At 37.7% G+C, this 20,482-nt stretch overlaps 4 protein-coding genes across 5 annotated transcripts; 3 read left to right on the forward strand and 1 right to left on the reverse strand.

Moving 5' to 3' along the window:
* The first annotated feature begins 464 nt into the window (after positions 1-464).
* On the forward strand, positions 465-10,087 carry LOC127420279 (lysosomal membrane ascorbate-dependent ferrireductase CYB561A3). Of its 2 annotated transcripts, XM_051662444.1 has the most exons (7): positions 465-518; positions 1,006-1,086; positions 1,463-1,675; positions 7,980-8,188; positions 8,319-8,473; positions 9,396-9,564; positions 9,774-10,087. In XM_051662444.1, exons 3-7 carry the CDS (start codon positions 1,489-1,491, stop codon positions 9,795-9,797), a joined length of 744 nt encoding a protein of 247 aa, XP_051518404.1. In that variant the 5' UTR covers positions 465-518; positions 1,006-1,086; positions 1,463-1,488; the 3' UTR covers positions 9,798-10,087. The 2 variants fall into 2 exon arrangements, with proteins under 2 accessions (XP_051518404.1, XP_051518413.1); XM_051662453.1 differs by lacking the exons at positions 465-518; positions 1,006-1,086 and adding an exon at positions 1,100-1,297.
* Positions 10,088-10,770: 683 nt separating this feature from the next.
* On the forward strand, positions 10,771-11,082 carry zgc:153409 (uncharacterized protein LOC767650 homolog). The gene has a single exon (XM_051658193.1). It carries the CDS (start codon positions 10,771-10,773, stop codon positions 11,080-11,082), a length of 312 nt encoding a protein of 103 aa, XP_051514153.1.
* Positions 11,083-15,011: 3,929 nt separating this feature from the next.
* On the forward strand, positions 15,012-16,427 carry LOC127420291 (histone H1). The gene has a single exon (XM_051662465.1). The coding sequence runs from the start codon at positions 15,087-15,089 to the stop codon at positions 15,687-15,689; it is 603 nt and encodes a 200-aa protein (XP_051518425.1). The 5' UTR covers positions 15,012-15,086; the 3' UTR covers positions 15,690-16,427.
* Positions 16,428-18,262: 1,835 nt separating this feature from the next.
* drd7 (dopamine receptor D7) lies at positions 18,263-20,362 on the reverse strand. Its single transcript, XM_051664944.1, is given in 5 exon segments — positions 18,263-18,770; positions 18,773-18,917; positions 18,919-19,229; positions 19,232-19,270; positions 19,273-20,362. Coding segments are annotated over 5 exon segments (699 nt in total). The 5' UTR covers positions 19,388-20,362; the 3' UTR covers positions 18,263-18,681.
* Between the last annotated feature and the right edge of the window lie 120 nt (positions 20,363-20,482).

Genomic DNA, 20,482 nt, shown 5'->3' on the forward strand with positions numbered 1-20,482 from the left:
GAGGTACTGTTAATTGTTTGGTCATAATAACTATTGTGGTTAAATAGTATTAAGGAATACAACCTCACTGTAAACTGTTAATGCCTTGAGATTGCTTAGGGAATCCCTTATTATGCTTTCTTTTTTATCAGTATTCGTCCAATGATACCATGTATTTATTTTATTTTTATGATTTCAAAGTCTAGGTCATGTCAACAACATTTAGGTTAGTATACTGTATATATATATATATATATATATATATATATATATATATATATATATATATATATATGTGTGTGTGTGTGTGTGTGTGTGTGTGTGTGTGTGTGTGTGTGTGTGTGTGTGTGTGTGTTAGTATTTGATCGCAAAATGTTCTACTGTAATCACAACAATGAACGTCATGTGTTCTCCTCCCTCATTACAAAAACAAATGTAGTTTTATAAAATAGGAAACGAAATAAGACTTTTCACTACATTCCCCATGCACCCTTGCGGTTTTAACAGGAAATGCTGCAAACAGATGTCTTATCAAATAGGTAAGCTAATGCTGTACTAATCGTTTTTAGTTTGTATACGATGGATTTCTGGTGTCATATCTGATCAAGCCGTGTTCTCTCATAACGGTTATTAGCCTGAAATAGTTTACATGCGTACGTTTAGTGTGTTTTCGAGTTTACTTGCATTACGTCACAGAAAAACAACAGCGACAACCTTGCAAGAGACAAGCAAGGGCATTTTAAAGTAATGAAGTAACCCATAAACCAATGCATCTATTTTACAGTCCTGTAACACCAGAATCATAATTCTGTTCCTGGTTTTCTTAGTAATACTACTAACAAACCTCCCCCCTTCATTGTTACATTATGGAACTCGTTTGAACAGTTCCATATTTGCACATTCATTCTAGTGCAAATTATTATAACGATAACAGAAGTTCCATTCACCCCTTATCACAGGTACTGTAGTTTCTGTGCTCTTTTGCTTTACCTCATTTCTGCTATTGTTTGTGTGCCATCTGGGCAGTGAGCAGACGAAAGTGAGAAAAATCATGATGGGGAATCATGGAAAGAGGAACTGAGATCACCAAAAACTCTTTGTCATAAGGTACTGTACATTCAGATTTGATGCACTGGTAGAACCAGCCCTTGATGTGTTTACAATTATTGTAGACCTTGATGATGTGCAGTTAGAATTTGAATTAAGACCAATTACATAGATGCTTTTTATACAGGGCCTTTTTTGAAAACATAAAAAAGGAATCACTGTATTTTCTTTTCTTTTTACTTTTGAGACGTCAGTTTTTGTAAGGGAATCTGTAAGTATAACGCAAACCTAGTAATGTTATGTTCAGTATTATTGTGTTTGATGACAGATGAGTAAACCTATGTTCAGTATACAGTAGAAACATTATGACAGTTTATTTTTCAAGATGCCACTACTATATGTTACCTAACATCAAGATTCTCATTTGCACTCTCAGTAAACTTGATCTGCAGCATTCACAGGATGAGAGGAATTATTACATTTTACGTATCCTATTTGCTGTGCGTGGTGTTGGGGATTGCTTGTGTGGTACTGGTAGCTCACTGGAATTACAGCTATCAAGGTGGATTTGCGTGGGATGGCTCAGCCAAGCAATTCAACTGGCACCCTGTCTTTATGGTCACTGGACTGGTTGTTCTTTATGGAAATGGTATGTTTGATTGGATGATTTGATTTTTGGTTATATTTAGTGCTACTGTAACAATTTTATTACTTCTAATATATTGCATAACCACACACTGAAATGGTATATAGTGTGTTTTTCAGTCATGTGTTTGTTTTATTGTTATATTTGGTATGTTACATTGTATGTGATCAGTGTTGGGTGTAATCTGATTACAAAATGATTGTGACTGTAATATAATTACTTTTAGTCAGAAAGTAGTTAGTAGTAAGAAAGAAAGTTAATTACATAACTTGGGTTACAAATAATTTCAAAATAAAATTATTTATGTAGAATACATTTAAAACATGAATTATGTTCATAAGTATGTAGTGCTGGTAGTAACGGATTACAAATAATATGGATAACATAATCAGATTACAAAAATCAAGTACTTGTGATTAAAGTACATTTTAATATACTCATAATTAGGAATATGCAAAACTACCAATTTTCATTACTGACTTGTCGTTTGGTTGTTTGAACGACTAGACGGCTTGTTGGTGTTAAGGATAATAACGTATAATTAGGCTCTGTTATGTTCACGTGACCCCAAACAGATGCCTTTTAGAGGGATACATGGACACAACATGCAGCACTAACGGATACTGCACAGATAAATAACTTTAACATTATACTGTACAAAACTATAAAAGTAAGAAAGTAAAAAAATAAGAAAGGTTCCAATGCAAAATGGCACGAAACCGCATTCTTAATTTAACCAGTGTGCTTCAGAGTGCATTCAAAAGCTCAGAACTGCAAGATAATATTGTGGGTACATATCTAGTGCAAGACCTTAAGCAGTTTAAACCTTTTTTTTAATGTAACTATTTATTTAAGCATTGTCAGACAGAATCAGCAAAAAACAACAATCTCTCCACAGCACCTCACAAATAAGGGAGAATTAAGCCCAAAGTACACATAGGTTTTATCGCGAATGTTTAGCATCTATGTATAGTTGAACGCTAGCCTTTCAAAGTATACTTGATTTGACTGTGCACGTATACACAGGTGGTTGGTGCATGCGCCCTGTGAGTTCTATGAGATACTGAGACTATTTCTCTTTAGGAGTTTAGACTCATAAAATGTTTGCCCGACCGAGATATCGGTCGAGCGATATTCGCCTTTCACCGATATATCGGTGTATATTTTACCGATATGCACCAATATGAAAACTTTTTTCAGAACATATAATGCAGAAAACAATGCTTTAGAATTGGTGTCATAGCGTAGTTTGTCCAGCAGAGCATGCTCCGACTCTGTTGTTTACAGAGCTGAGCTGACGGTGGCTCTGCAGACAGGGCGGAGTTCAGCGGTGTCATCATGGTAAGTTGTTAACTAGTTTGTTAAATACATACTGGAAACTTAATAAACAATGATCCCATCATTTTCCCTTTTCAGTATATCTAATATAACGTTAATCATGTCCCTGACAACCATGTCACTCATGTCTGTTTGCTGTTAGCCAGCTACAGTTTGTCAGTGCAGTCAGTAATGTAGCAGATTGAAAGGTAAACATCAGAGCATCTTTTTGCAGCTCAGCAGACAGCGGTGGTGGATTGTGTCTGTTGAGTGTTGATTTCATGCTATGTTATTACCTAGTTGGTGAGACACAATGCTGGAAAGTAAAATAAACAACATCCGTCTTTTACCGTCTTTTACATGTATTCACCAAACTGTTTTGTTCAGGATTCACAGTTTGGTACCCCCTTCAACCGAACAATTCCAGTCGTGTATTTATAAAATGTAATATTTCAAAGTCTGGTTTTCCACCATTGAATGTTTCCCTTGAACTTGTATAGCAGAATACAGTGTAACACCGCTGCCTCTGTTTATCTTGACTCGGCAGTATTAATATAGTCAGCATTTGACTGATACTAAACAGTAGTACTGATATTTATTTAGCTATTTATTTTATTTTTATTTATTTATTTAAATGGTCAGCATTTGACTGATACTAAACAGTAGTACTGATATTTATTTAGCTATTTATTTTATTTTTATTTATTTATTTAAATGGTCAGCATTTGCCTGATACTAAACAGTAATACTTATGTTTATTTAGCTATTTATTTTTATTTAGTCTTTATTTTAATGGTCAGCATTTGACTGATACTAAACAGTACTGATGTTTATTTAACTATTTGTTTTATTTTTATTTATTCTTTATTTTAATGGTCAGCATTTGAGTGATACTAAACATACAGTACTGATGTTTATTTAGCTCTATTTTATTTTATTTATTCTTTATTTTAATGGTCAGCATTTGACTGATACTAAACAGTACTGATGTTTATTAAGCTATTTATTATATTTTTATTTATTCTTTATTTTCTCAGTGTTCATTTCTAGAATTTGTTGACAGTGTATAATAATAATGTCAAATATTCTTTGATAAAAAATATTTGTTTAAGAAAGCAGCCTTCTGAGTACCTTTGCATAGTCATATCGGTGCAAAATTGGTGAAAAATCCACATAGAAAAGGTCTGTTTTCATTCCAGCTCAAAAATTAAATATATATCGGCCACCATATCGGCAATCGGTGAATTTTCCCTCTCTAAAATCGGTATCGATCTCAAAAATCCCATATCGATCGGGCTCTAATACTGATGTCTTTATAATGTTTCAGACTTGAGTTATACAAATGCAGATATCTCCTGACCCCTTCACACACGCTCTTGACACTGCATATCCACTGTTGTTGTTTCCACGTTTGTCTCCTGATGTTTAGCTGCGATTACATCTTCTAGCGCTTCGTGTAAGCATGGCGCAATTGTGTGTTGCTACACTCAGTTGTGGACCCACTAATTAGTGCAAATATTTCCAGGCGTATGCACATTATGTGCGTTCAGAGTACACGCGATGACAAAAATCGGGCCGTGCGCGTTCAGTGCTCGAGCACTCTGCAAATGACAAAATTTGCGCCTTAAGTATAAAGTATACTTTATGCTTCACTCACAGCAGATAATTTAACATTTGACATTGATCGTGTGAAATATATTGTTGATGCAGTGCTTTGCTGTAAAACCTAAACTTAAAGCATTAAAGAGACAAAACATCTTGCAGAGTGTTTTACTGTGCTGACTGTTATTCACTTTTAAGCACAGCAAGTTATCATCACGCAAAAACGCTCTCCAAGAAGTTGGATCTCTTAAGTAATTTGAGAAATACTTATCCAATTAAAACCACCACCACTAAAAATATTAATGTTAGCAGTCGACCCCCCTTATCGACTAGCTAGTTGTTGTACAACAAGTCTATTAGTCGACCCCCCTGGCACATCCCTGCTTGTAATCAGATTACAGTTACTTTTTGTGGATAACATGATTACATATAAAATAGGAAACAGCAGTAAAAAAAAAACAAAAAAACAATTAATCTTTTAATTTGTTCATTTTAAATCAGCCTTATGCTGGCATACAATCAGTAAATCTTTGGAGGTTTGTGGAACTGCAAACACAGACCTGATACTAGCAACTAGCCAAGTTGCTAGAATGACACATATTTTATATATATATATATATATATATATATATATATATATATATATATATATATATACACACACACACACACACACACACACACACTGATGAGCCAAAACATTATGACCACTCACAGGTGAAGCGAATAACGTTGATCATCTCCTAACAAGGCCACATGTCAAGGTTTTAGTAGATTAGATGGTAAGCGAACAATCAGTTCTCATACTCAACGTGTTGAATGCAGGAGAAATGGGCAGGAGTAAAAACCTGAGCGACTATGACAAGGGCCAAGTAGGATAATGCGCCCTGCCACACTGCACACATTTTTCAGGAATGGTTTCTGGAATATGATGAGTTGAAAGTGTTGCCCTGGCCTCTAAACTCCCCAGATCTTAATCTGATTGAGCATCTGTGGGATGTGCTGGACCAATAAGTCCGATCCACGACGGCTCCACCTTGCAACTTACAGAACTTGAAGGATCTGCTGCTAATGTCTTGGTACCAGATACCACAGGACACCTTAAGAGGTCTTGTAGAGTGTATATATAGAATATATATAATTACATTAAAGATGGAGCGATCTCACCCAGCATTTGACCACTGGCTTTACAAAAATCATTTCACTTATGGATATGCAGGGCGAAAATATTTCTGTGCAATGTAACCTCTGCCTTCCAAAATGTATTATCCTGTCCACTGCAAACGATTCCACGTCAAATCTAAAGAAGCGTTTGGAGGTGTGCTTGAATGTTTTTTTGTTTTTTTTGGTCTATATCAGTCTACATCAAATCCAGTGACATTCACTAATTGATTCTAGAATCTGGACATTTTTTTTTTAAACATGTACGACAATAGTTTGAAAAAACTCTTCTAAATAAAAATTATTCACAGCAACCTTTTTTGCCTTCTTTGACAAAATATATCAGTTAAAAAGTGTTTTTGTGTTTCATTAAAAAATATTTTTTTTATTCAAGTTTTCTTAAATGCATTTAAGCATCATTGTCAAAATGGTATATACACTATATTGCCAAAAGTATTCGCTCACCCATCCAAATAATTGAATTCAGGTGTTCCAATCACTTCCATGGCCACAGGTGTATAAAATGAAGCACCTAGGCATGCAGACTGCTTCTACAAACATTTGTGAAAGAATGGGCCGCTCTCAGGAGCTCAGTGAATTCAAGCGTGGTACTGTGATAGGATGCCACCTGTGCAACAAGTCCAGTCGTGAAATTTCCTCGCTACTAAATATTCCACAGTCAACTGTCAGTGGTATTATAACAAAGTGGAAGCGATTGGGAATGACAGCAACTCAGCCACGAAGTGGTAGGCCACGTAAAATGACAGAGCGGGGTCAGCGGATGCTGAGGCGCATAGTGCGCAGAGGTCGCCAACTTTCTGCAGAGTCAGTCGCTACAGACCTCCAAAGTTCATGTGACCTTCAGATTAGCTCAAGAACAGTGCGTAGAGAGCTTCATGGAATGGGTTTCCATGGCCGAGCAGCTGCATCCAAGCCATACATCACCAAGTGCAATGCAAAGCGTCAGATGCAGTGGTGTAAAGCACGCCGCCACTGGACTCTAGAGCAGTGGAGATGCGTTCTCTGGAGTGACGAATCACGCTTCTCCATCTGGCAATCTGATGGACGAGTTTGGGTTTGGCGGTTGCCAGGAGAACGGTACTTGTCTGACTGCATTGTGCCAACTGTGAAGTTTGGTGGAGGGGGGATTATGGTGTGGGGTTGTTTTTCAGGAGCTGGGCTTGGCCAATTAGTTCCAGTGAAAGGAACTCTGAATGCTTCAGCATACCAAGAGATTTTGGACAATTCCATGCTCCCAACTTTGTGGGAACAGTTTGGGGATGGCCCTTTCCTGTTCCAACATGACTGCGCACCAGTGCACAAAGCAAGGTCCATAAAGACATGGATGAGCGAGTTTTGTGTGGAAGAACTTGACTGGCCTGCACAGAGTCCTGACCTCAACCCGATAGAGCACCTTTGGGATGAATTAGAGCGAAGACTGCGAGCCAGGCCTTCTTGTCCAACATCAGTGTCTGACCTCACAAATGTGCTTCTGGAAGAATGGTCAAAAATTCCCATAAACACACTCCTAAACCTTGTGGAAAGCCTTCCCAGAAGAGTTGAAGCTGTTATAGCTGCAAAGGGTGGGCCGACGTCATATTAAACCCTATGGATTAAGAATGGGATGTCACTTAAGTTCATATGCGTCTAAAGGCAGATGAGCGAATACTTTTGGCAATATAGTGTATTATCCTACTCAAATGCATATGGCATCAAATAAACAATTCAAGAGTAATCAGATTAGATTACCCAAATAATAATCCAAGATTTTATGTTACTGATTGCAATTTAAATCATGTAATTTGTAATCCGTATCGGATCACAATTCAGAAGCAGTCTACCCAGCACTGTATGTCTGTTTCTCTGACAGCTGAAGGGACAACAACAATAAAGAAGGAAATACAGATGTTATTTTGAATTCTTTGATTAGAAAAACAAAAAACTTTTCTGTAAAAATTGTTTTATAAAGTAACTTAAAAGTCATTTGTAATGTCATTACTTTTCCCATGAAGTAATCAGTAAAATGATCTGATTACAACTTTAGAAATGTAATTATTCATTTGTAGTGGATTACTATTTTTGAGTAACCCAACACTGTTATGTGATAAGATTGTGAGATGATTCTTTTATGATAAGGTTATTTGAAAACAATATTTGAAATTTTTTGTCAGTTGAACATGCTTGTCTGACAGTTGTCTTCAGTGTCCTTTTTTTCTCTGTTGTCCAGCGGCCGTAGTGTACCGTATTCCACTGACTTGGGGTCAGAATAAGCTCCCATGGAAGCTGTTACATGCTGGACTTCTGCTTCTGTCTCTAATTCTGTCTGTTATCGGGCTTTGTGCAGTGTTTGACTACCACAACACAAACCACACACCCAACCTCTATTCTCTCCATAGCTGGGTGGGGATTTGTACCACTGCACTCTTCACAGCACAGGTAGAAAATGTAGTCCTACATATTTCATATATTTTGTTATAGTACAGAATTTAAAAGGCATTAAACAATTAAGTTAAAGAATCTTCTTTTTTATTTGTATTAACAAGCTCTTCCTTGATTGTTTTTTCAGTGGGTCATGGGTTTCACTGCATTCCTTTTACCATGCACTCCAATGGTAGCACGCTCTCTTATAAAGCCAACTCATGTTTGGATGGGAGGAATTATCTTGGTACTTAGCATTGTGTCCTGCATCTCAGGGATCAACGAGAAGCTCTTTTTTGCACTGTAAGTGACTGCACTCTTAAAGGGATAACTCACCCAAAAATGAAAATTCTCATAATTTACTCCCTCATGCCATCCCAGATGTGTTTGACTTTCTTCTGCAGAACACAAATGAAGATTTTTAGAAGAATGTCTCAGCTCTGTAGGTTCATACAATGCAACTGAATGGTGGCCTAGAAATCTGAAGGTCCAAAAGGCTGATAAAAGCATCATAAACATAATCCATACGACTCCAGTGGTTAAATCCATATCTTCAAAAGCAATATGATAGGTGTGGGTGAAAAACAGATCAATATTTAAGTCCTTTTTTAAATATAAATCTCCACAGCTCACATGTAGCACCTGTTTAGGATATTTATAGTAAAAAAAAATAAAAAAAGACTTAAATATTGATCTATTTCTCACTCACACCTATCATATAGCTTCAGAAGACATAGATTTAACCACTTTTATGCTGCTTTTGTCTGCTTTTTGGACCTTCAGATTTCTGGTCACCATTTACTTGCATTAAAGGGACCAACAGAGCTGAGATATTCCTCTAAAAATCTTCATTTGTGTTCAGCAGAAGAAAGAAAGTCATACACATCTGGGATGTCAAGAGGGTGAGTAAATAATGAGAGAATTTTCATTTTTGGATGAACTATCCCTTTAATAAAAGATGTATTAGCTATTGCAGATGAATACATGACTCAACCTATTTATAGTATTATAGGCTATTAATGGCAGAGACCGTAATGCATCACTCAGTTCTATTTAAAAGGAGCGAAATAAATATTTAGGCAGATCAGATTGGTGTGCTGTAATCTGAATGTTGTAAGATTTGCAATAGTAACTTGTTAGTATGAAGGAGAGAGAAGAGATTAAAATGCAAAACTGATGTAAGATGACCGTGGCAAGTGCTTTGTTCTGTTGGTTCTTTCTTCAGAAAAGCAAACACCAATGGGACACTGCCTTATTCCAAGTTACCTCCAGAGGCAATAGTGGCAAATTCTTTGGGAATTATCATTGTGGTGTTCGGATTGGTTGTTTTGAAAATCTTATCCAATCAGATATGGCAACGTCCTGAACCAGGCTATGATGAGGGAGTTTACAGGGTGAGACAAAGGATTTCATTTAGTATTTGTTCTTTGAGTTTTGGTGTACCAGTATTGTGACAACAATGTTAATTCACTCACTTTAGTAAAGAGAGGCCAATCTACAAACCTCTGTATATTTATCAATCAATAATTAAGATATTATGAATTAAAGGTGTGATGTCTTCTGACAAAAGAGATTTGATAATCTTCCTTGTTTTTATTTTCAGCCACTGGCATATGATGGAAGCTGATGTCTTGAATCTGAAAACTCAATATTTATTTGCATTTTGACTAAGCTGCACTCTTCAGTGGCCCCTGAAGTACATCACTGGTCATTTCTTTGTACTGCTAGGACAAGCATTTAAAATGTTTGCTTTATTATGTATTATTTCATACATATTGTTGTGCTGCTGTTTTTGTTTAATATGTTGTGAATAATAAGGCAAATCATCATATATGATCACTGCTGTTTGCTAGTTCATGCTAATTTAATACTTGAGAACTTGTACAATGTGTGATTAAAATAATTTTTTGAAACGTTGTTTAAGGTTTGTGTTGATCGCTAGTAGCATAACGTTAAATGTATCTTTATGCAACATTATACAACAATTCTTTGAAGGAAAACAAGATGAATCTTTGTCCGTTAAACCGGTACAAACCGGTTGTGAAGGGCGTGCAGACTCGTGATAAGTCGCACAAACGTCATTATCAGCAAGCGACCAATAGAAACAGAGGCATTCTTACACCAATCAAAACAGTTGGAAGAGGCGTTTAAAATTTGCATATAAACTCTATCCAAACGATTATGATCATGAAATACTTTTTAATGTGTTAGAACTAGTCAGCATTTCAACAGTGTGTTTTACATCATACTAACCCATTTGAACCCATGAAGAAACCGAAGCAGCATGATAAAAAAAAAAAAAAAAACACATTTTATTAGTACAAATGCGAAATATACAGAATACAAAGAAACATACATTATCCAAATATACCAGTAAAAAAACAAAGCCAAGGGGTTGAAGTAAGAAACTGAAGGAAATAAAGACGCGAGCTAAAATCCTTATTTGCTGCCTCGTTTTGTGTTGTGACGTCACTGAGCCCCATCCCCCGCGGTTGTGGTGTGGCAAACGTGGTTTCAACTAGGTCCTCTATTAAAATATATTTGTCGCTGTACTACAGCAGCGTCATCTAGTCGTGTTCTTTCAGATTTGGTTTGCCATCATGTCTGGTCGAGGAAAAGGCGGTAAAGGACTTGGGAAAGGAGGTGCAAAGCGTCACCGGAAAGTTCTGAGAGATAACATTCAGGGAATCACAAAACCAGCAATTCGCCGTCTAGCGCGTCGTGGTGGCGTGAAACGCATTTCTGGTCTCATTTACGAGGAGACGCGAGGTGTACTGAAAGTTTTTCTTGAGAATGTTATTCGTGACGCTGTAACCTATACCGAACATGCTAAGCGCAAGACGGTTACTGCTATGGACGTAGTGTACGCGTTGAAGCGTCAAGGTCGTACCCTGTATGGTTTCGGAGGTTAACTTTAACTCGGACCGCTGATTAAAGAAAAAAAAAAAAGGCTCTTTTAAGGGCCGCCCAAACATTCTGTCAAAAGAGCAATATCTTAAAGCTGTGTGTTATTTTTCGACTTATACATATCTTCACCTATGAACCTAATTTACCTATCTTAATATTACTTATAGATAACTATTAAGTAAATAATCCTTAGATTGATTTTCCTGAAGTTTGTAAGCAGTGCGGCCCGTCAAGCATGCGTCGAGTTTTTCCATGTCTACACCGAGCGCGAGCGTTGATTCAAAGACGTGAATCTTTCTGACATGAATTTTGTTTGTTACATATTTAAATGAATTGATTGTTACATTAAAGTCAGCTCGTGATGTTTCAGGTCTCTGGTCTAATAATTTAAATAACATTTAGCTTCCAAGCATATATATATATATATATATATATGCTATTTAAAGCTGATGTAATTTTCTGAGCCACTAACGCCACCTAACGGAATTGCAAAAATAACCTTTTTCAAAACAGTTTTTTGAATGCACGCCGCCGCCCCCATCTGCTGTTGGTCAAACACAGAGATAGTTCCGCCCCCAACTTACGTCATTGGTTGAGTAACGTAACGTTTTAGGGGCGGGACTCTCAAAACAAACAGGTATATTCATAGCGCTACAGAAACACAGTGTTTACTGTTTTTGATAGGAGAAAATATTTTAACAGAAAAACTTACATCAGCTTAAAAATAATGTTTATTTTGTTTCCATTTGGTGACTAGTGGTGCAGAAATTGCACACTAGCACTCTTGTCTACACCAGACGCGAGCGGCGTGACGCGACAAAAGCAAATCACTCCTGTAATAATCAATGCTACTGTCTACACTAGATGCGTAAGTCACGCCGCGCAACAGTAAAAGGCTGTTTTGTGCTGCAGGCATTTGCGCTACTCTCGCCAAAAAGACAAATAAATGGTTTAGAACATTTGTTTCGAAGCGTCCCGGGTAGACAGCCTCAAGCCACTGCGGCGCGACTCGACATTGCTCGTGTCCGGTGTAGAGACAGTGTTAGGTCATGTCCACATCAATCCATTTAAGTTCGAAAACTCTGTTTTCAGTTTCCGAATATTATCGTTTTCCAAAGTATGTGCTTATGGAGATCCTTCCTCAAAATTGATTAGTTTTCAAACAAAAACGCAATAAGGCTTAGGTACTTAATTTTTCAGCATGTTGGATCGTGTTGCACACGGTCGAGCACTCAGCCTTTCAAAATGCACTTTTTTGACCGTGAGTGAATACAAACGCATATGACGCATTCTCTTTTAGAACTCTTGATACTCTTAGTATAGTCAACAGGCTTAAGGCCAAAGGTGCACTCGTGTTACACAGCTGTTCCCATTGCAGACGGAAAAGCAGAGTACCCTTGATGCAAATTCCGTCATCAGCACAGTCTGCCTGCAAGCAGCCCATATTTTTCTCCTCATGCGAAAAGTCCTCGTCTGTGCGCATCGTCTGACTACTAAAATAGTACCACAAAGTAGTGTGCATGCATCGAACGCGTTTGTAAGAGTATACAAACAGTATACTTTGAAAGGCTGAGCGGTCGACTGTGTGCAAGGTGATCCGAAACGTGGAACAACAAAGTATATTGAGCCTTTATGTGCCAACAATGTGCACAGACGAGGACTGTCTGCATGTCGAAAAAACCTGGCAATCTGCACAGACTGTGCTGATGAACACATTTGTGACCATCACGCATACTGTGCACAATCTGATCAGGATCGTGGAAAACCGACGTATACTTTGGCTTAATGCCACGTTCACACTAAAGATGCACAAAACAACCACGAACTTGGCACAGAAAGCAAGCTGTATGTTTGTCAATATATAAATTGGTAGCATTCTTTACATTAACAAACAATTATTGCTTAACAGGTCATTAGTTAATGTACTGTACATTCAGATAGAAAATATCAGGAAACTGGTTCATATTTTCATATAAATCTATACTAATTATATAATATTTGTTAATGGCTCATTACATTTATTAAACTTAGTAGCATATGTTCATACACATAAGGAATTTATCTTTGGTAAGAAGCTTCCAAAACACAGAGATGCAACAGTTAAACAGAGATACAGCAGTTATTAAAGTGCCATGAATTTTGTTAGAATGAATTTTTTGTTGCAGGGGGGCTAAGGCCCCCATAAAACACATTGTTTTTCTTAAGTGGGGCGAATAGATTTATGAAAAATGTTCACAGTGGGCTCACATTGACTGATTCAATCATAATAGAGATTCATTTGTTTATAGAATATTAGAGGTGTTATGAATGCCAAGATTGAAATAATCAGAAAATTGTGCACCCTTTTCTGAAGTGGTTATTTTAAAATAAACATTTAAAAGCAACCTGCTGTCTCGAAAGTATGTCTAAGTTGATACATTTTGCCCTATAACTATTGTCCCTATTTTTACACGATTTCACTTTATGGGGTAAAGTAAAATGCCACCTTTTTATATTTTTTAAAGAAGTATTTTAAACAAAACAACCTATCATTATTATATATTTTCACACAAATGATGTTGCTTTATCAATTTTCAATAAAATAAATATATATATAAAAAAATCTTGATACATTTTTGTGACCAAAACAGCACATTTTCCTTAAGGTGTGGCTTTAGCCCCGTTGTGTTAATTATATCGAATGATTATCCTATTCTTGAGCCATAATGTGTCGTGGAGCATTTCATTGGGTTGCTCAAAACTCCAGCAATTTATTCATTTTAATTTACTTTTAACGAACCCCAACTGCTAAATGACAACACATTGTCTCATTTATCACAGAAACTGTATTGCTTGATTATTACTGTTTAAACTTTTGAAAACTGAATTCTAACATATCACTATTAATACTGCATTAACTGCTTGGATGTAGCTAATGTTTTAAGTAGCCTACAAGAGCGCCCCCGAATCCTCAATCTCTGCTATAAACAAAGGAAATATTTTGTATCTCGTTCCGTGACCACACTTTTATGAATTGTTTGTATATTCTTATTAGGCTACTTGAGGTCGAACAACATTACAGTACACAAACTACGAAGTGCAGCAACAGTTCCCAGCTGAACAATGGCGGGACGTATTGGAAACCCTCGCCTTTAATGTTCGGATAAAAAGGTATCTTAGTCCTCTTTTAGCATAAAAATAGACTAAGTAGAATAACATGACGTTTATAAACGTAAAAATGTATTAATACAACATTGTATGCCAAGATAGCTCCCTGCTGTTCCTCCTCCCTTCTTCAACACATCTACAAACACTCACCCTACAGGCAATGGAGACTCCCGTTTAATTACTAAAGGGCAACAAATTCAAATGCTTGTAATATTCGGAAACTCGCTTTTAGATATGAGTCTCGAATCAAGTACTGGATATAATGATATGATTATTAATGGTAGTTGGAGAAAGAATCTCCGTGAGATTAAGCGAGGTTGAAATGGCCACAGTGCTGAGCTGTGTTACCTTCACTGAAGAAAAACACTTCAAATGTATTTTCAGTGAGCCATTGTAATCTAAAACCACAACAAATGTGTGCATTAGGGTCTTCTCTATGCAAAGTGTTCATAATTTCAGTTGTGATTTTAGAACTTTAATATGTAATCTACAAAAGAACAGAGGAAGTGCGATATTTCCCGCGGAGTTTCACACTACATTTGGACGCGTTTTTATTATTGTACAATAAACTGACTGATGTTTTGCATAAAACATGAACTACCGGTAAAGAGAAAGGAGTCATCTAACGACACGTGGGTTACATTTGGCAATCCACCACAGTTTAGCGTGGGAAATCTTGTGTTTTTTAAGATCAGAAAACACATCTACGAACGACTCTGTCCTGTTGAGAGCGGCAGTCACGGCGGTTGAGTCTATATGGTTCTCATCTCCCGCTTAAATCCCGCCCTCTGCTGTTGGATGTAAACATTGCTTGTTTGACAGTTCTGTACTTCGTGACAACAGCTCCAAGTTGACTGAAACTATGGCAGAAACAGCTCCTGCTCCCGCGGCTGCTCCGGCTAAATCCCAGAAGAAGAAGGCGGCAAAAGCGAAAAAGCCTGGACCAGGTGTGTCGGACCTGATCGTGAAGGCCGTTGCTGCTTCCAACGAGCGCAAAGGAGTTTCCCTGGCTGCGCTGAAGAAGGCTTTGGCAGGTGGTGGATATGACGTTGAGAAAAACAACTCTCGCGTCAAGATTGCCTTGAAATCTCTCGTGAAAAAGGGGACGCTTGTTCAAACTAAAGGCACCGGAGCGTCCGGATCTTTCAAGGTGAGCAAGACACCAACAGCCAAAAAACCGACGAAGAAAGTTGTGGTGAAACCGAAGAAACCCGTGGTGAAGAAAGCAGCGGCCAAGGCGGCGAAGCCGAAGAAGGCAGCAGTAAAGAAACCTGCGGCGAAGAAGGCTCCCAAGAAAGTGAAAAAACCGGCAGCGGCCAAGAAAGTCGCCAAAAGCCCGAAGAAGGTGAAGAAACCGGCTGTGAAGAAAGTTGCAAAGAGTCCTAAGAAGGTCAAAGCAGCGAAGCCTAAAGCTGCAAAGCCCAAGGCTGCCAAGGCGAAAAAGGCCGCCGCCAAGAAGAAGTAGACTGACAGACTTCACTCCATAAACTCAAAGGCTCTTGTAAGAGCCACCACATCTTCAGAAAAGTGCAAATATTCCCAGTGCATGAATGAAGGCTAACGCCTTTTTGAAGACTCAGACTTAAAATGCTTCATAGGTGGTACGTGATACCATGTTTTGAGCTGTCTTGTTAGAGCTATTTGAGTCAAATTGCTCTAAAAATTACCAGCAGCACAGTGCTTTGATTGTGAAAGACTTTTATCAAGAAAGGTTTGTATAAACATGTCAGTCTCTCTATAACTGACTCACAAAGCCGATTACTTTGTGTAGATTTCAATCCTCCAGAGTTTAGACAGAAGAGTCTGCTGGTTGGTTAAGTGTCCAAAATGTGTATACTTCAACAAAGTTCAGTTTGTCCAGAGATCATCATGTGTGGTACCTGTGTGTTGTTTGGATATTTTTTTAATCACTAATAGATTTTTTATTTTATTATTATTATTTTTAATGATTATTTCTGTTACATTTTGCAATACAGAACAAACATTTAATTTATTAATTCTTTTTGACGGTTTGTTGATGTTGGGAATGTTACTAAAGAAATATAGGCTACATTCCAACTGTAAAAATGCTTGCATTTTTGTTAGTTTGTTTTCTGTTTGTATCCCATTGTCCCTTATTCATAAACATCTGTTTTGTTTTGCTATTAAACAAAATACAGTACATTACTCGTTTATCTTTGACAATTAAAGTACATTTACATCATGCTTGTGTTTTCATGTTTGCATTTAAATTAATTAAACTTAATTAATTAACCTGAAATTAAACTTTATGAAGCATTTTTTTTTTCTTATTTAAAGTCATTCAGTAATATTTTTTGGAATACTCACATTTCAGTCAAACATCATAAAAGGTTGGTAAAATCACTTTTCTTATATAATAACTTTTTTGGGGATTTTCACATTCACACCGAGCGACTTAAAAGAAGTGCACATATCATATAAGTGTCAATTACCAGCACATGTACATAAGACAACACATGTGTCTTTCTCACTTGAGCAAGCATAAACATAAGTTCTCATACCTTTTTGATAATTAATAATCATAATCATGTGAAAAAATTAATGAAGAGACACTTATAATTATAAAATGTAAATTTCTCCATGCAAAGTATGTTGTTTTATCTAATAGATTTAAGGGGATAATTACAGCATAACTCCTATGAATGATAAAATGTATACCATGAATGCACAGTAGGCTGCACAGCTGGCTTGTCTGCCAAATCAATACAAGTATATGCTATCTAAATTTAGCATAGTCATATTATATATATATATATATATATATATATATATATATATATATATATATAAACTCACTAAGCACTTTATTTGGATCACCTGTACATCTACATATTCATGTGATTATCTAATCAGCCAATCGTGTGGCAGCAAAATCATGCAGATACTGGTCAGGAGCTTCAGTTAATGTTCACATCAACCATCAGAATGGGTAAAAATGTGATCTTAGTGATTTGGACCGTGGTATGATTGTTGGTGCCAGAAGGGCTGGTCAGAGTATTTCTATAACTGGTGATCCCCTGGGATTTTCACACACTACAGTCTCTTGAGTTTACTCAGAATGGTGCCAAAAACATACAGTGAGCGGCAGTTCTATGGATGGAAACGCCTTGTTGATGAGAGAGGTCAAGGGAGAATGGCCAGGCTGGTTTGAGCTGACAGAAAGGCTACGGTAACTCAGATAACCACTCTGTACGATTGTAGTGAGCAGAATAGCATCTCAGAATGGAGATGTAATTTGTACTTAAAGTAGTAATGCCAAAACGAATGCCTAAAGTACACCTGTGGTGGATATGCGAGGAGCTGAAATAAATGTTAGCTTTGACTAATGAGAGTGATTTAGCACCATCATTCAAAAGAGTTGCTCTGCAGTTAGATCAGGCCTTTTTCAGAGGTCATGGCAGAAATAGTAGTGATTGTAGTGGATATTACATTATGAGCTTCATGATAAGAACATTTTAAAACACTAGAATATAATAGATCTTACAGGTGTTGACATTACCGGAACACTAATCATTCTAGAGTGCCATGTGTTGGGCTCTTAAATGACATATCATGGTGAGCAACCTTTAGAATGAGCCATGACCTGCTGAGATAGATATAGTATTAAGGCAAGTCTCTCACCTGAGAATTCGATTAGCCATATTATCCATCCTTTTAGCTTGATACACCATGAAAGTATCATTATTCATCAATCTCAACAGTAATGTACAACACCTAAACATTTACGGATTACAATATTCCAGTAATACTAGTTGATCCTCCTTTGTTATGAATCACATATTCAAGGGTGACTAGTTTGTCTTGAGTAATTTTATCCAATGATATTTCTGTCTCTCCATCACATAGCGTAGGTGGTTGTAGCACAGAGGAGCTACAACCGTCCCCCGGTGGATGGCAACGGTGCTCCCCTGGGTGGACGGCATTGTCGAGGACTCTACGACGGGCATCCCTCCTCCCTCCCGGGGTTCGGCACCAATGTAAAGGGGTTATAAGGAAAAGGAGGAGGCAAGAACCGGCTTGACAATATAAATAAAGTTTAATAATAAACTTGAACAAAAACACACAAACATAAACACATACAGGGCAGCTGCCTGTAGTTCTCTCTCTCTCTCGAACTGTCGTCTCCGGTCGCCCTTATCCCTCGCTCGCCTCATCAGGGTGATTGGTGTCCGGGCGTGCGTCATTCCGGCCCGGCCCCGCCCTCCTCCACGCCACAGTGGTCTTTCCCCATATACAAAGTTACATTCTGTCTCATGAGGGACTTCAGCCATCTGTGACACAGTATCAAAGCACATGTCTCTATCAATGCCCTCCCTGATAGCGTGTGGAATCAGGCAGGGTTAACTGAAGAGGTGAGTATCTTGAAGGATTGTGGAGTCGCGATGATACGACACCAACTCATTGCTAAAGTCAACCGTTTGAACCATATTTCAAGATCACAACTTCCAACAACCTAAGAGTTCAGAGAACACTTTGCGGAATTCTGCGTTAAAGGCATACACTACAGGATTCAAGGTAGAGTTTCCCATCCACACCAGACAAACACATCAAAGGCGGTTTTATTGACACATGGGACCTGACCTGCATTGTGGAGACCAGGGTCACAAAATGGCTCCATGCAGCTCAGAATGAAGAAAGGGAGCCAGCAGCAGACACATACTTCCATAATAATTGCTAAGAGTTTTCAGGACTTTGGTTTCCCTCCTAAATGAACTTTTTATTTTTTTTTCTGGTGCTTTAATGAAGCCTTGGCAAGACTGATTAAGTTTAATGTTACACTCTTGCATTGATATTCATTGGATCTTCCTTTGCACTATGAGAAAGATGCGTGTGTAAGTCACAATCATTATTAAGACAGGGATGTAGAAGCTGATCAGAGATGAGGTGATGACATAAGTACGATTTAAATTGGCATCACATTTTTCACCCCCTCCTTCTAGGTCTCCTTTATGGCCCAGAGTTTTATGCCAACTCAGCTGCAGGAATGATATGGACTAGCAATAGCCCAGTAACTGTCCACACTTTGATGCACAGGTTAAGAATGCAGGCAGTGGAGCACATAATGTCAAACGCAATCCATGCTTCACAGAAATTGCCAAACGGCCAGAAACCCACAATCTCAGCAGCTGCCTTCCATGGCATCACAAGAGAGGCAACTAAGAGATCTGACAGAATCAAGGAAACTACCAACACATACGCCACTTTGGAACAAAGATGACGGAATCGCACCACAGTAGTGCACACTAGAGCATTCCCTCGAAAGGTGGAGAGCACAAAAATAAAAAGCAGGCAAGCAGTCGTGGAGCGAGTTATTAGCTCAGAGACATAGCCTGAGACATTACCATCCTCCGGGCAGTCCCTATTACCCTGGCCGGACCCTGAAAAATAAAGAATTTTGATCTAGCATCCATTCTTCATCTAGAATCCAGACTTTAGAAATGTATACACATATGAGAGAGTTTCTAATTTGCTCATTCTGAAAGAACCCAAGAACCTTTCCTTGTTCCTTCAACCAGAGAAGTGCTTGAGAACACAATGCAGAGGATAAGACTAATGATTTTGGAACTAAGACTAGCAGGCGGAGCTTAAGAAGACAGAGGAAAGAGGGAGCAAAAATCTGACTGATCCCATTTCCTGTATATTATTTGATATGTATTATTTCTTTCTTGTGTTTTTACTCATTATGTTTTTAATTATATAATTATAACAATTATTTGAAAAAAAAAAAAAAAAAGTTTGTTGTTCTCATTATACAGGTAGCGTTGACTTACTAGTGAAGTGTAATTTTATGCTTGCACTGATTTAGTGTTTTACTCCTAGGTGTACCATTATACACAAGGTGGCAGTATACACCGTAAGTTATGTCCCGCAGGAGTACAGCGTTTCACGAACAATGCTCGTCTCATTGACAAATAGTGTAATACTCTCGTCCCAAACAAAACCTTTAATTTAATTCATTCTTTATGCTCAACCAACAAAACCAACCTAAAAAAAAAAACTTTACAAGTAGCCTATAGCATGTAAACAAAGTTTTGTGTGGCCCCTTTCCAAAAAGACTTTCCACAATCCACCCAAAGTGCTCTTGTCGCGGTAGAAAATTAATTAATTCTTTATATTAATTATTTATTGGTTTTATCCAGTGGACTTTTATTTACGCACGTATGCCTGTTTCCTCAAAAATTCCAGTTATGTGCCCGCGTTCGATTGGAGGTCCATGAGGTCACCAGCCCACAGTGG

The sequence above is a fragment of the Myxocyprinus asiaticus genome, chromosome 3 (genome assembly GCF_019703515.2).
Source record: "Myxocyprinus asiaticus isolate MX2 ecotype Aquarium Trade chromosome 3, UBuf_Myxa_2, whole genome shotgun sequence".
Lineage (NCBI taxonomy): Eukaryota > Metazoa > Chordata > Actinopteri > Cypriniformes > Catostomidae > Myxocyprinus > Myxocyprinus asiaticus.